Source organism: Bufo bufo, chromosome 7, assembly GCF_905171765.1.
Source record: "Bufo bufo chromosome 7, aBufBuf1.1, whole genome shotgun sequence".
In the NCBI taxonomy this organism is placed as follows: domain Eukaryota; kingdom Metazoa; phylum Chordata; class Amphibia; order Anura; family Bufonidae; genus Bufo; species Bufo bufo.
The window spans coordinates 215127658-215142006 of NC_053395.1; the positions used below are offsets into that span (position 1 = coordinate 215127658).

Below are 14349 nucleotides of genomic sequence, written 5' to 3' on the forward strand. Positions count from 1 at the left end.
ATAATAAAAATATGAATAAATCACATGTCAAATATGCATAATCTCATAATCCCTGTTGAGGCCCCTCGGATGCAGAGTATCCAACATATGAATCCAATAGGCCTCTCTACGTAATAACAGTTTCTTCATATCCCCACCTCTCCTAGGTCTTTTAACCTGTTCCAATACCTGGAACCTAAGCTGCGCATCCCATGTTTGCACTGATCGAAATGAGACTTTAATGGCAGGCGAACCTGAAAAACCTTCAGGTCATATTTGCAGCCACCAAATACTTACTAGAAGTGCACAAATAGTCCCACAACATGGACAGTGACATACCAGAGTGGGATCAATGGCAAAAATTCCCACAAAAAATATGTATTTTAATCAGGAGCCATTTTTATGCGCCTTAAAGGGAAACTCTCAAAAATGTGCCCTGCTGGAGCCTAGCTAAAATTTTATTTTAGGCCACGGGAGTACAGGCCCCAAAAATGAGGCATTCACCTGACAGAAAACATCAAGCGATTATGTGGCTGAAGGTATATTAGACGGTCAGTGGATCACAATTTTACTGTAGGCCAGTACAGGCCCCAAAAATTAGGCATTCACCTGACAGAAAACATCAAGCGATTATGTGGCTGAAGGTATATTAGACGGTCACTGGATAACTATTTTACTGTAGGACAGTACAGGCCCCAACAATTAGGCATTCACCTGACAGAAAAGAACAAGTGATTATATGGCTAGAGGTACAATAGGCAGTCACTGAATAACAATTTTACTGTATTCTAGTGGAGTAGAGGCCCGAAAAATTAGGCATTCATCTGACAGAAAAGGCCTTTTATGCCGCTGTATATACATAAGACAAGGACCATTCTTTGTCCTGGGTGGTGGTGGATATGTGTGGGCTGGCATGAGGAAATTCAATTACACGTGGTCGTCACAGGTGTTGAATTCCTCCAAGATCCATGCCTCATTCATTTTTAGAAATGTGAGGTAGTCCACACTGTCGTGAGCTAGGCGTGTGCGCCTATTGGTCACGATCCCCCCCCTGCTGCGCTGAACGTCCTTTCGGACAGGACACTCGACAAGGGGCTAGCCAAGAGTTCCATGGCAAATGGTGCCAGCTCTGGCCACAGGTCAAGCCTGCATACCTAGTAGTCCAGGGGTTCCTCGCTTCTCAGAGCGTCCACATTCGTTAACCCAATGTAGTCGGACTCCTGTCGGTCTGGGTGTTCTGGGGCGCTGGATCTGGAGGGCGGCTGTCGATGGGTTGTTTGCAAGAATGATCTCATATCCGAAGTGACCAACGCATCTTCAAACTGCAGTCTTCTTGCAGGCGCGTTACAATTGGTACCCGCACCTGTTTCGCTGTGGGTGGAAGTTCCTCTGGCAGTGCCAGTAACAGCAGAATGCAGCATCTCTCGCAGCATTCTGACAGCCCTCTGTGATGCTGGTAACATGTCCGCCATTTTGTGTATTTACCGGGGGTCTAAGTACGTTGCCACCCAGAACTGGTCCTTGCCCTTTATGCTTTTTATACGGGGGTTCCTCTTCAAACACTGGAGCATGAAGGCTCCCATTTGCACTAAATTGGAAGCGATGGAGCGCCCTGGCTCCTGCTCATCGCCTAGGAGAATGTCATCCTCTGTCTCCCCCCACCAGCCATGGACAACACCAGGGATCCCGGAAAAGTTAAAAGTCCCCCTCAAAGCCTGCTCTTTATGCTCCTCCTCCTCCCCCCAGCCACCATCCTCCTCTGACTCCTCTTCAGACTCCTGTTGACTTGTCTCAGATGGAGTAGCCCCCCTGGGAATTCACTCAGCATTGGGACTTCCTCATCTTCCAGCTCCTGCTCCTCGACGGCTTGATCAATGACACGACGCACTGCACACTCCAGAAAGAAGGTACGATGTCACTGATCGTGCCCTGGCTGCGACTGACCAGTTTTGTGATCTCATCAAATGGCCACTGGCGCGGTGAAAAGAAGCCAAGCTCCCCAGAACCTGTCCTGCTGCAGAGTTCGTACAGGTAGTCATTAACGGCATGTTGATGCTGGAGCAGCCTATTAAGCATATACAAGGTGGAGTTCCAGGCGCGTTGGGCTGTCACAAATCAGACATCTGACAGGCAGGTGTCGCCGCCGCTGAACGTCAGCAAGGTGAGCCATGGCCGTGTAGGATCTTTTAAAATGGCCAGAGATTTTCCTGGTCTGCCGCAAGACGTCCTGGACCCTGGAGTATTTGGCAATGAATCGCTGCACGACTAAGATCAGGATGTGTGCCATGCACAATACGTGTGTCATTTTGCCCTGTTTTAGCTCGCTCAGCAGATTGGCACCGTTGTCACACACCACTTTACCAACTGTCAAATTCAGTTAGCCACTGATCTGCCTGTGACCGCAGAGCTGAAAGGAGTGCAGGACCGGTGTGGCTCTTGGCTTCCAGGCACAACAGCGGAAGAGGCGGTAGCAGTGGAAAAGGAGGAGTCAGCCGAGGAGGAGACGGAGGATAGATTAGGAGGTGGAGAAGAAGAGGCAGGCCTGCATGCAATCCGTGGCGGTAACATCAAATCCACACGGGTGCCACGGGTTACATGCTTGATGGCTGTCAGAAGCTTCAACCAGTGGGTAGTAAAAGTTATGTACCTTCCATGCCCGTGTTTGCTAGCCCACGTGTCTGTGGTCAGATGTATCTTGGCACCCACACTATGTGCCACAGATATATTCACTTGCCGCTGAACATGGCCATATAGCTATGGGATATCCTTCTGGGAGAAAAATTTCCTTCCGGAGACTTTCCATTGCGGTGTACCAATGGCCACAAATTCTAAAGGCCTCCAAGTCCACCAGTTTATATGGCAGTAGTTGGCAGGCTAGCAGTTCCGACAAGCCAGCGGTTAGCCATTGGGAAAAAGGGTTATCCGGCGTCATCAACTTTTATCGCTCAAACATTTCGGCCGCGGAAGCCTGCCTTCTGCCAGATGAACGCGACGACGGCACAGTGGAAGGTGGATTTGAGAACAAATGGGAGGAGAGAGGAGAAGGAGAAGAGGCAGGACGTGGGGTGGGGGGAGTGTGGCTTCGTGGGTTCTGATGGCGCTGCTCTCACTGGGCTCGGTTATGGGAAGCCAGGTGCCTTCTTAAGGCGGTGATCCCTAGGTGAGTGTTGGGCTTACCACGACTTATGCGTTGACAGCACAGGCTGCAGATGGCAATACTATTGTCAGCAGCTACAGCGGGGAACACCATCCTTGGACTGATCTGGGTACTGTCGTCAGACTGCTGGGAGGGGCAGTTGCTACCTCCTCTTCCTCATCCGATGCCAAGAATGGCTGCACCACTCAATCTGTATTTTGTGGAAGCAGTTATATAGAACCCCTTAATCAGTATTTTGTGGAAGCAGGTATATCGCACCCCTCAATCAGTATTTTGTGGAAGCAGGTATATAAAAAAAACCTTAATCAGTATTTTGTGGAAGCAGGTATATCGCACCCCATAATCAGTTTTTTGGGGGGCAACAGGTATATCACACCAGTTGCAATTAGTTATTCCAATAGCGTTTGTCTATCTATATAGCTGCGGTATCGCAGCAAAACCGCACACAACTGCTGCACAATACAAATGCACTATAATATACTTTTTTTGTTAGAAAGTATATTATAAGTTTATCACACCACTCAGTATATCACACCTATAGATAGCACACCTATACCAGTCCTTAAAAGGACTTTTGTGGCCCTATTAGATAGTGTTTGGTGTCCCTAACAGTCTGACCCTGCTCCACAAAGCAACCTCTCCCTACACTGGCAAAACACAGAATGCAAAATGGCTGCCAGATCGGGTTCTGTTATAGGGTGGGGTTGTGTCCATGTGCTGAAACGTCTCATTTGTCTGTCTGGTCCAACCTGATGTGTGTGTGTCATGGGTCAAATTTTGTTGCAAAGCAAAAGAATATGGCGCCAGCGGACATCGCCAGATGTTCGCATGTTCGGCGAATCAAAGACTGCCGGGCGAACCACAAGGCCGTCTCTAATGTTTAACAGCAGCACTTAGTGTGATGAGTGAACAGGTAAACCAGGTGCTGCACAGCATGACAACACATATCAATATAATACACATGGGGAATGTTTGTTTGCCCCATGCTCAGATTTAGATGGTAAAAACTGCAATATAATGCACTTAGGTTCTATTACAAGAACCAGTCAATAGTGATGTACGAACATCTGCCGGGGCGGTTCGCAAATGTGATCGCGAGAACGTGATCAAATGTTCGCGAGCCGCAAGTTCGCTTCGGGTCCCATTCATTTTAACGGCAGGCGAACCTGAAAAACCTTCAGCTCATATTTGCAGCCAAGAAATAATTACTAGAAGTGCACAAATAGTCCCACAACATGGACAGTGACGTACCAGATGTATCATTCGAATTTGCGATCTCCATTCATTTTTTTTATTATGTGAAATATCGGCAATATAATTTTTGCGTACGCGCATTCGCAAAGAAAGTATATTGGTATATAACTCCCCGCTTCAATCAGTTTTTTGGGGGGACGACTGGTATATCACACCAGTAGAAATTATTTGTTCGAATAACGCTTATCCCTCTATATACCTGCAGTATCGCAGCAGAACCGCACACAACTGCCGCACAATACAAATGCACTATAATATACTGTCTAACATAGAAAGTATATTAATAACAATTTATCCATATGTTCGCATGTTCGGCGAATCGCGAACACGCCAAGTTCGACGCGAAACAACCGCCGGGCGAACTGCAAGGCCATCTCTACCAGTCAAGTCCACAATCCCTGCTAACCAAAGGGCACCTCCTTGCAATCCTCCTATGTCACTCAACAATCCTCCGGCCCCTCTTTTGCAGTCTGCACCCTTCCTAGATCAATGACTCCAACCCGATTCCTTTGTATGGACCTGTTTGTTATAGCAGCCTCCTCTCTCACACCATGTGGCTTCATCTACACACTGCTGACTGTTCCCTTGGGCAAGCCCTTATATAATGTTTAATAGTGATACTTAGTGTCAGAAGTGTACACTACAATATCCAATAAATTACATGTTAACAGGGTAGAACAGGGAATGACAGCACAAAACACTGTACTAATAGTCATCACCTGTATATTTCTCTTAAAGTGGTTGTGTTCTGCAAATACTAGCAAATAGTAGCGGTAGCAATACATTGAAATAATGGCACCTTTTCTCTCTGAAGACCAAAGAATAGTGTTGAGCGAGCATGCTTGGGCGAAAACCAGTTCGGCTCGAGCATCGCTATGCTCGGCACATGGCAGAGTTTGGCCGAACACCGCGTGCGCTCGAGTCAGTGCATTTAATACTAATTTAGCCCCTATTTCTATGCAAAAGATCGCTGCACAGTGAGGGAATCCCTCAGTATCAGTCTGCGGCTTAGGAGTCCCTGCTCTGACTCCATATATAGCTATGTCCATATATGGAGTCAGTTCTTGGGGACACCCCAGTGTATTTAAATCTAATTTAGCCTGTATTTCAGAAAAGTTTCTCCTGGGATTCAAACTCACAACCTTCTGCATTAGAGGCAAGGCACTTAACTACTCAGCTGCATAGCCAGTTACTTAAAAAAAAAAAATAATAATAGAAAATACATAAATAAATATGAGACTTCTACTGTACTGTACTTCTACTGAGACCTATATAGTAGAAGTCTCATATTTTTATTTTTGTTAGTGATTGGCTATGCAGGTATATAGTGTAGTGGTTAAAGTTCTGGGCTATGATGCAGAAGCTGTGAGTTCAAATCCCATCCCAAACTTTTTGAGAAATAGAGGTTAAATTAGATTTATATATTTTATATATTTTTAGCAATTGTAAAAAATGTATGGCACAAAATAAATGTGTAAATACAAAAAAAAAAAATAATTGAAAAAGTTTGCGACAGGATTTGAACTCACAGCTTCTGCATCACAGCCCAGAACTTTAACCACTGCACTATATAACTGCAAATAGAAATAAAATAAGACTTCTACTGTATAGGTCTCAGTAGAGGTACAGTACAGTAGAAGTCTCTTTTTTTCTTTTTTTAAGTAACTGGCTATGCAGCTATAGCTGAGTGGTTAAATGCCTTGCCTCTAATACAGAAGGTCATGAGGTTAAATTACATTTAAATACACTGGGTGTTCCCAAGCACTGACTCCATATATGGACATAGCTATATATGGAGTCAGAGCAGGGACTCCTCAGCCGAACTAGAGTCCCGACACCCTCCCCTCTTCAGAGCAGGGGGTGCCTGGTTTAGTGCTCAGGTTCTTCCATTGACTTTCATTGTGCTCAGGTGCTCGGTATTAGTGTTGAGTGCGAATTTTAATCGCGAATATCGCCACTTGGAGAATTTGCGAATATTTTGAATATAGTGCTATTTATTCGTATTCGTGAATAGTGTTGAATATTCTAATTGCGAATTTATCGCAAATATATTACATTGCCGATTTTCGCAATCAAGTAAACAATGACTAGAGATCACGAATTCTCGAATTTGAGAATTTATGGCAAATATTCAGCCAAAAATTTACAAAATATTGCAAATTTGAATATTGCCTATGCTGCTCATCACTACTCGGTAGAGCACCCGAGCATCGCAAAGTGTTCTACCTGAGCAAATGAGCACTTTGGTGCTCGATCAACACTACCAAAGATATTTTCTATGTACTGTTCAAAGAAAGGGAAAAAATTTGTAAAAACGTGTAAACTTGTCCTGAAAATTGCTGGAAAACCTACCAGCTATTTTATCTCATTATCAAGATGACAAAGAGCCGTGTGTAGAGCGAGGATGCGTTCCTGAGAGCTTAGAAGTCCCAATTACCCCAGATGAAAACACAAATGTAATGGTGACGGGAAACACTGGCCGGTGTTCAGTCCGCAGGAGAGGGCTGTAATTATTGAATAAATTATCTGTAATTTCAGAGCACCCCTTCCTGACCCCCTCTTTTCAGGCAGTGTTAACATTTCTGACGGGTCACATGTAGCGGGACACAATTACCATCTACCTCACAATGCGGCTCCTCGCCTTTGAAGAGATGTTTTGTAATAAAGCAACCATTGATTTGCTACAACACCCGCCATTGTCATCGCTGAATCTCATTACGGATTCACTTTCTTCTTGTGCATCTTTTTCTGCATCTCTCCAAAGGATCACTTAGGAGACGGCGTCTCAGTGGTAATAAGTGAACCTTGCTATCTATTCTATTCTAAGTGATATCTCTCCATAGACAGGGAGATGTTATAGGGGAGACTAAATATTTAAAGGAGAAACCCAAAGCAAACATATGATCTGATGTATTATGGAAGGTACCATCGGTGGTGGTGGTGGTGGTGGGGTATGAGAGCGCAGACCATTGACTATTTCTGAATATTGAGTGGCTGCATTGCTGATTGTCCAAACACTTTTGCAGCTAGCCAGTGTGATCCGTCAGGCGCTGGTGTGATCCGTCAGGCTCCTGTGTGGTCCGTCAGGCGTCGGTGTGATCCGTCAGACTCTGGTGTGGTCCGCCAAGCACCGGTGTGGTCCGCCAGGCGTAGGTGTGATCCGTCAAGCTCCGGTGTGATCCGTCAGGCTCCGGTGTGGTCCGTCAGGCATCGGTGTGGTCCGTCAGGCTCCTGTGTGGTCCATCAGGCGTCGGTGTGATCCGTCAGGCTTCGGTGTGGTCCGTCAGGCGTCGGTGTGGTCCGTCAGGCTCCGGTGTGGTCCGTCAGGCGTCGGTGTGATCCGCCAGGCTCCGGTGTGGTCCGTCAGGCGTCGATGTTATCCGTCAGGCTCCGGTGTGGTCCATCAAGTTCCGGTGTGGTCCGTCAGGCGCCGGTGTGGTCCGCCAGGCGTTGGTGTTATCCGTCAGGCTCCGTGTGGTCCGTCAAGCTCCGATGTGGTCCGTCAGACGCCGGTGTGGTCCGTCAGGCGCCGGTGTGGTCCGTCATATGATGGATCTGGTCCGTCATACGATGATCTGGTGTTGCATTGTGGTTTCCCATTCATACTCCAGTGGTCGAGTCATGTTGGAGGTTGTAGTGTTCTGTGTATAGAGTATAATAGAACTGTATTATGGTTATGGTCAGTGGTCAGGTGATGTTGGGGGTTGTGGTACTCTAATTATAGAGTATATAGAGATGCATTATGAGCATGTTTAGTGGTCAGGTCATGTTGGGAGCTGTAGTATTCTGTGTATAGAGTATATAGGAATTGTATTATGGTTATGTCTTGTGGTCGGTCATGTTTGGAGTTGCAGTGTTCTGTGTATAGAGCATAATAGAATTGTATTAGGGCTCATGCACAAGGCCATTGCGAGTTCACAATATATGGGCACCGACCGTGTGCACACCGTATCATGTATGCGGACCCATTAACTTGAATGGGTCCGCAATCCAGGAGATATAGTGCGTTGCGGAACAGAGGCACAGATCGGAAGCACTACGGAGTGCTTCAGTGAGTTTTCATCCATGCCTCCGCACCGCAAAAAAGTAGTGCATGCACTTTTTTGCGGTGCGGACCGTCGGATGCGGATCACGGACTCCATTCAAGTGAATGGGTCCATGTCCGCAGACGGCAGGCACACGGTCATTGCCCTGCATTGTGGACCGCAATTTGCAGTCCCCAGCACGGGCAAGGCTGGCACACATTTGTGTGTATGAGCCCTTATGGTCATGTCCAGTGGTCGAATTATGTTGAGAGTCCTAATGTTCTATGTATACAGTATAATAGAATTGTATTATGGTCATGTCCCGTGGTCGGTCATGTTGGGAGTTGTAGTGCTCCACGTATAAAGCATAATAGAATTGTATCTTTTCCTCTGGTCCGTTCACACTTCACTAAAAAAATAAAAATAAAAATGTAAAAAGCAAAATGCTCTTGAAGGGTTATAAAATACTGGAAAATAAAGCAGCAGATGAGAACGGTTCTGCCTCTGGAAATACAAGTGAAGCCCTTTCATTCATTGACAGCTACTGAAAATGAAGCTGTCGTACATAAATCTCCAGTTTAAAAAAATATATAAAATATGGATTTATTGTATCTCCTAATCAAAAACTAGAAATTGACTTGTAGAGCTGTGTTCCTTCATTCCTATTTTTACCGACATATTAAGCAATCCTGGAGGCGCCTCTTCTCCCTTATAATAAGGATGTCACGGAGTGACTGGGGCTCTCATGACACCATATACAAAGATACCTACTGTAGATGGATAATAGGCCTCAAGCAGAAAGGGGAGGGGTTGACCACAGCACCCAATCAGATTGAAGCTTCTAATGCATGCCAGAAGATTAAAGAAATTATCTGATTGGTTGTGATGTCAAGTGGCCCATGATTCTGTGAATGTGAGGCTCTAATATTTATGTTTTTAAAAATCTGATTAATAATGCAGGTTGAGGCTTAAATCACATGAAAAGCTGTTTTCCTGACAGTAACTTGACCATCCTGCTTTAAAGAGGACCCTTCAGGGCTTCTGACAAGTCAATATTAGTGAATACTTGCGTTCTTCAGAATAATTCTGGGGCAACTGACTGCTGCAGCCAATCATTGCCTTCAAATGTACACTGTTGAGGCCAGTAATTGGCTGCAGTGGTCACATGTTGCAGCCTTGTAAAGGAAGCTCAACATGGAAGACCAGAATCGCATTGGAAAACTCAAGGAAAGTAATGCTGATATTTAATGCCAGTCCCGGACCTCTGCCTGTGCCCCACAGTTTCCTAATCTCGAAAAAAATAACTTTTATACATTGATTTCCAGGAGGAATAACAGTGGAGCATTCAAAGACACCACAAAATTATAAGTACAGATACTCCAGATGATATATGTCAGATCCTTTTTCATCTGAAAAGCTGAATCCATAGATTTAAGCCTTACCCCAAGCTCACCCGCAAACACCCACATCTGGGTGGGGTTTACATAAACCCTGCTCATTTTCAAGCTAGGACAAGCCGAATATGTTGGGATCGCCTATAACAATTTGGGGTAAAACAGGCAGATTCAAGATTTTTGGCAACTATGTAAATCATATGGAACAGACTGGTTGCTAAGGAAAGTCTCCCTAACAACCACAGCCTTGGTTGCCAGGAAGCACCCCCATAGCAACCGGCCTGCGAGATTCCGCATGATCATCAGCTCAAGACAGAATTGGTGCCGAAATGAGTTCGAGGAAGGTGCAGCAAGGCCCGGCGCTGCGCAGCACCAGGTTTCCTGGGCCCTAATACCCGCTCCGCTCTTGTACGTTTAGTGCGTCTTGTCATGTTTAACGCAAATTTCCAGTTAAATATTAAACACCACGGAGTGTTACTTCTCGAGACTCCTAAGAAAAGGAATAAAGTTAAGGCGACCTTGAGCAGAGAGAAATTGAAATGTTCTCCTTAGCCGATCTCCTAATTCTATCAGCTTAATACAAGGAAAAAAAGCGTTCCGTTAATCGCTCTGCCTCACATTTTCAATTCTGGAGGAAATAGAGAGGCTCAGTATGCCGAAAATGAGCTGCGATTCAGACTCTAAAGTCATCTGCAAAGCCCAAGACACCTTATGATCCCACATATACAATAACAAGTGGACAAGGGCAGGGCAACATGGACCTGAACGTAAAGAAACCACACATTAAGCAATACTCTGGTTTTTAGATTTATTTATTTTTATCGTAAAATTTTATACAGGTATTTTTTTCGGGCATTTTCAACGCCCATAGGAAAATGCCTGAAAAAATGTCCCAAAAAAATCACAGAAGGGTCTAGGAGTCCTTAAAGGGAATACATCAGCTACATTGTAATTAATTAATTAAGTAATTAACACCATACATGACTGGAGCATATTATTTTGTGGATTGTAGATGTTTTTTATTTTATTTTTGTAGCTGATCATGGAGCTGTTCTGCTCTGTTAACGGCATTCACAGATATACTTTAGTGCAGCCACATGGGAGCCTGTTGTCTGGAAATGACTCATTTTGACTTCTATAGGAGAGTGTTGGTGGGCATGCTCTGTGACCTGTGCAAAGGTCATTGTGCAGGGAGGAGGAGGAGGCACGCTCTTCATATAGAGCTTGTATGGCCTACACTGATTCCTCACGACTTGACATCTATGACCCTGCCCAAAAGATGATCGCCACTCTATTCCCTTCTGGAGGAATTGTTGATCTTATGAACACGCGAGCCCTTCACCTTATTCTATAGATAAAGTTATTCAGTTTCATAAATATGACAACCATCATCTGATAGAAGGTTGTCACAGCCCCATCGCTTTTATCATTAATGATTGGTGATATTATTCTATTTATGACCTATCCTCTGGATAGGTCATCAGTATCTGATTGGTGGGGGTCCGACTCCTGGCACCCCCACTGATCAGCTGTTTGAAGAGGCCGTGGTACTCTGGTGAACGCCACAGCCTCTTCCTAGGCTAGTGACATCAGAGTCATCAGTCACGTGGCCTAGGAGCAGCTCAGTCCCATTCAACTGCAATACCAAGCACAGCCACTATACAATGAATGGTGGTGTGCTTGATAAGCTAAGAGGAGGGTGTGGTGTTCACCGGAGCACCACAGTCTCTTCAAGCAGCTGATCGGGGGTCCCGAATGTCACACCCTGACCAATCAGATACTGAGGCCATCAGTATTAAACACACAGAAAACCCCTTTAAGTTCTTGACATATTTCACATCCACATCCCAATGCAAATCAAAGTGTAACACAGAACTTGCGAGGTCTTACCTCCGACTCCACACGTTTGTGAGCAGGATGACCAGGCTGACCAGTCAGAGACCTGACAGTCAATGGAACATTCTATTAGACAGCGAAGACTCTGCTTTTCAGGTTTCCTCAATCCAAGCTGGAAGGCAAAAAGAGAAAAAAACATGAGGTGCCGTGCTGCCCCTAAAAAGATAAACCTGCAGACCTGTTCAATATCAGCCACTAAAAGAAGAGTTCTTAATAACCTTAAAGGAAATGTCCACTTTTAAATATTAGAGCTCCATTGTCTTGATACAGAGATCCAAATTCCCTGCATGAACAGAGATTTGAAGACTATCAACCTGGGGGGGGGGGGGTCATGTTTTTTTTTACATATTCTACTAGTCTTGGTCTAAAGATCATTTTTTCAATTGCTCTTTATGAAAAATGTTCAACTGTTTTTCCTCTACAGTCTTCAGTTTTCCCTCCTCTGCAAACTGTTCCTTCTTCTTACTTAAATCTGTCGGGGAGCTTCTCTGTCTACGCAATTCACAGCCCTGATCTGTATCTTAAAGGGTTGTTTCATCTTGTCCTTAAATAACCACAGGTTGGTTGGTGGAACTATTGAAACATCCAAGCAGCTGGTACTTCTGTGGTGGCTGGAATTACAGAAACATCCAACCAGCTGCCACTGATGGGGTGGCTGGAATTATGGAAACATCCAAGCAGCTAGCATTCCTGGGTTGGTCAGAATTACGGGAACATCCAACCAGCCGCCACTGCTGGGGTGGCCGGAAATAAGGAAACATACACCCAGCCACCACTGCTGGGGTGGCTGGAAATAAGGAAACATCCAACCAGCCGCCACTGCTGGGGTGGCCGGAAATAAGGAAACATACACCCAGCCACCACTGCTGGGGTGGCCGGAAATAAGGAAACATCCAACCAGCCGCCACTGCTGGGGTGGCCGGAAATATGGAAACATCCACCCAGCCGCCACTGCTGGGGTGGCCGGAAATATGGAAACATCCACCCTGCCGCCACTGCTGGGGTGGTCGGAATTACGGAAACATCCAAGCAGCCGGCACTTCTGGGTGGTCGGAATTATGGAAACATCCAAGCAGTCGCCACTGCTGGGTTGGTCAGAATTACGGGAACATCCAACCAGCCGCCACTGCTGGGGTGGCCGGAAATATGGAAACATCCACCCAGCCGCCACTGCTGGGGTGGCCGGAAATAAGGAAACATCCACCCAGCCGCCACTGCTGGGGTGGCCGGAAATATGGAAACGTCCACCCAGCCGCCACTGCTGGGGTGGCCGGAAATAAGGAAACATCCAGCCAGCCGCCACTGCTGGGGTGGCCGGAAATATGGAAACATCCACCCTGCCGCCACTGCTGGGGTGGTCGGAATTACGGAAACATCCAAGCAGACGGCACTTCTGGGTGGTCGGAATTAAGGAAACATCCAAGCAGCCGGCACTGCTGGGGTGGTCGGAATTACAGAAGCATCCAAGCAGCTGGAACTCCACTGTTTCCGTAACTCCCATAGCTATGAATGAGAGCTACGCAAACAGCACTACACAGCAAGTGATGCTGTATCTGTACCTCAGGAGTAACTGTGCTGCGTTGTTTGTGTAGCTCCTGTGCCCAGCTATGGGAGATACGAACACAGCGGCGCACCGGACGTTCAGCCATTTCCATAACTCCACCTCCTCCTATTCCGATCTTGGCCACGAAAGGCCAAGATGGGACAACTCCTTCACATGAGTGTTTGTGAGCTGAGAAATAAGGGCTACAGTTCGACTCGAAAGAGTAGCTTTCTAATGGATTTCAGTGAGAAGGAGAAGAAACAGTCTACAGAGCAGTGAAAACTAAAGACTGTAGAGGGAAAAACTGTTGACTTGTTTTTATAAAGACCAATTGGACAAATGATTTGAAGCCCAAAATGAGTAGAATGTAATTTTTTTTATTTTTTATAAAAGAATGTCCCTACAGGTGTCCAAGGCTTTTACATAATAAAATGTAACTGCCTACTGCCACCAATAGAGGGAGCTTAGGAGCTTCATGAATACAGGTTTATAATTGAGTTCAATGTATAATAGCCAGACTATTTTTCAATTTGGTGCTGGACTACCAGCTGCCAAATTAATGGAATTTTCATATACCGTCCAGGCCTTGGTATAAAATTGCATTCTTGTAGCATAATTGAATTCTATCTTGAGATTTCTCAGCAGCCTCTTGAGAACCCTAAATCCAATTACACTCTGAGCAGAGAAGTTTTTTTTTTTTTACCATTGTTTATTCTCATCTTCCCTGATGGGATAATACACAATGGCCACACTGACAGTAACAATTTTTATTTATTTATTTTTTTACTTTTGCACTATTTTATTCTTTGATAAAAACTTCGATATTTTCAAGTTGCTAAATGTAACAACTATTGTTAGGAGAGGAAACCGTTGCGAAGAGCGCACCGCTCGCCTTCACGCTGGGCCCAGCACAGCGGAGGTTAAGAGAGGCCGACTGGAGGAGTTTTGTAAGCTAAACATTACCTGCTCACAAAAGGACATTTTTACAGATTTTCCATCGCTGCGGGTGCAGTCTGAAAGGCGAGTCTTTATTCCCTCTCCGCAGACGGCCTTTTCACTCAGCTGACAGGCGCTCCACTCTGAAATCACCAACAAAAAACG

General features: G+C 45.5%; 1 protein-coding gene across 1 annotated transcript in view; it reads right to left on the reverse strand.

Annotated features, from left to right (window-relative positions):
* The window catches only part of THSD7B (thrombospondin type 1 domain containing 7B), a 594761-nt gene that overhangs the window by 55759 nt on the left and 524653 nt on the right, over nucleotides 1–14349 (reverse strand). The window contains 2 exon segments of the mRNA XM_040440450.1: nucleotides 11700–11817; nucleotides 14212–14327. Coding sequence (XP_040296384.1) covers nucleotides 11700–11817; nucleotides 14212–14327 — 234 coding nt within the window.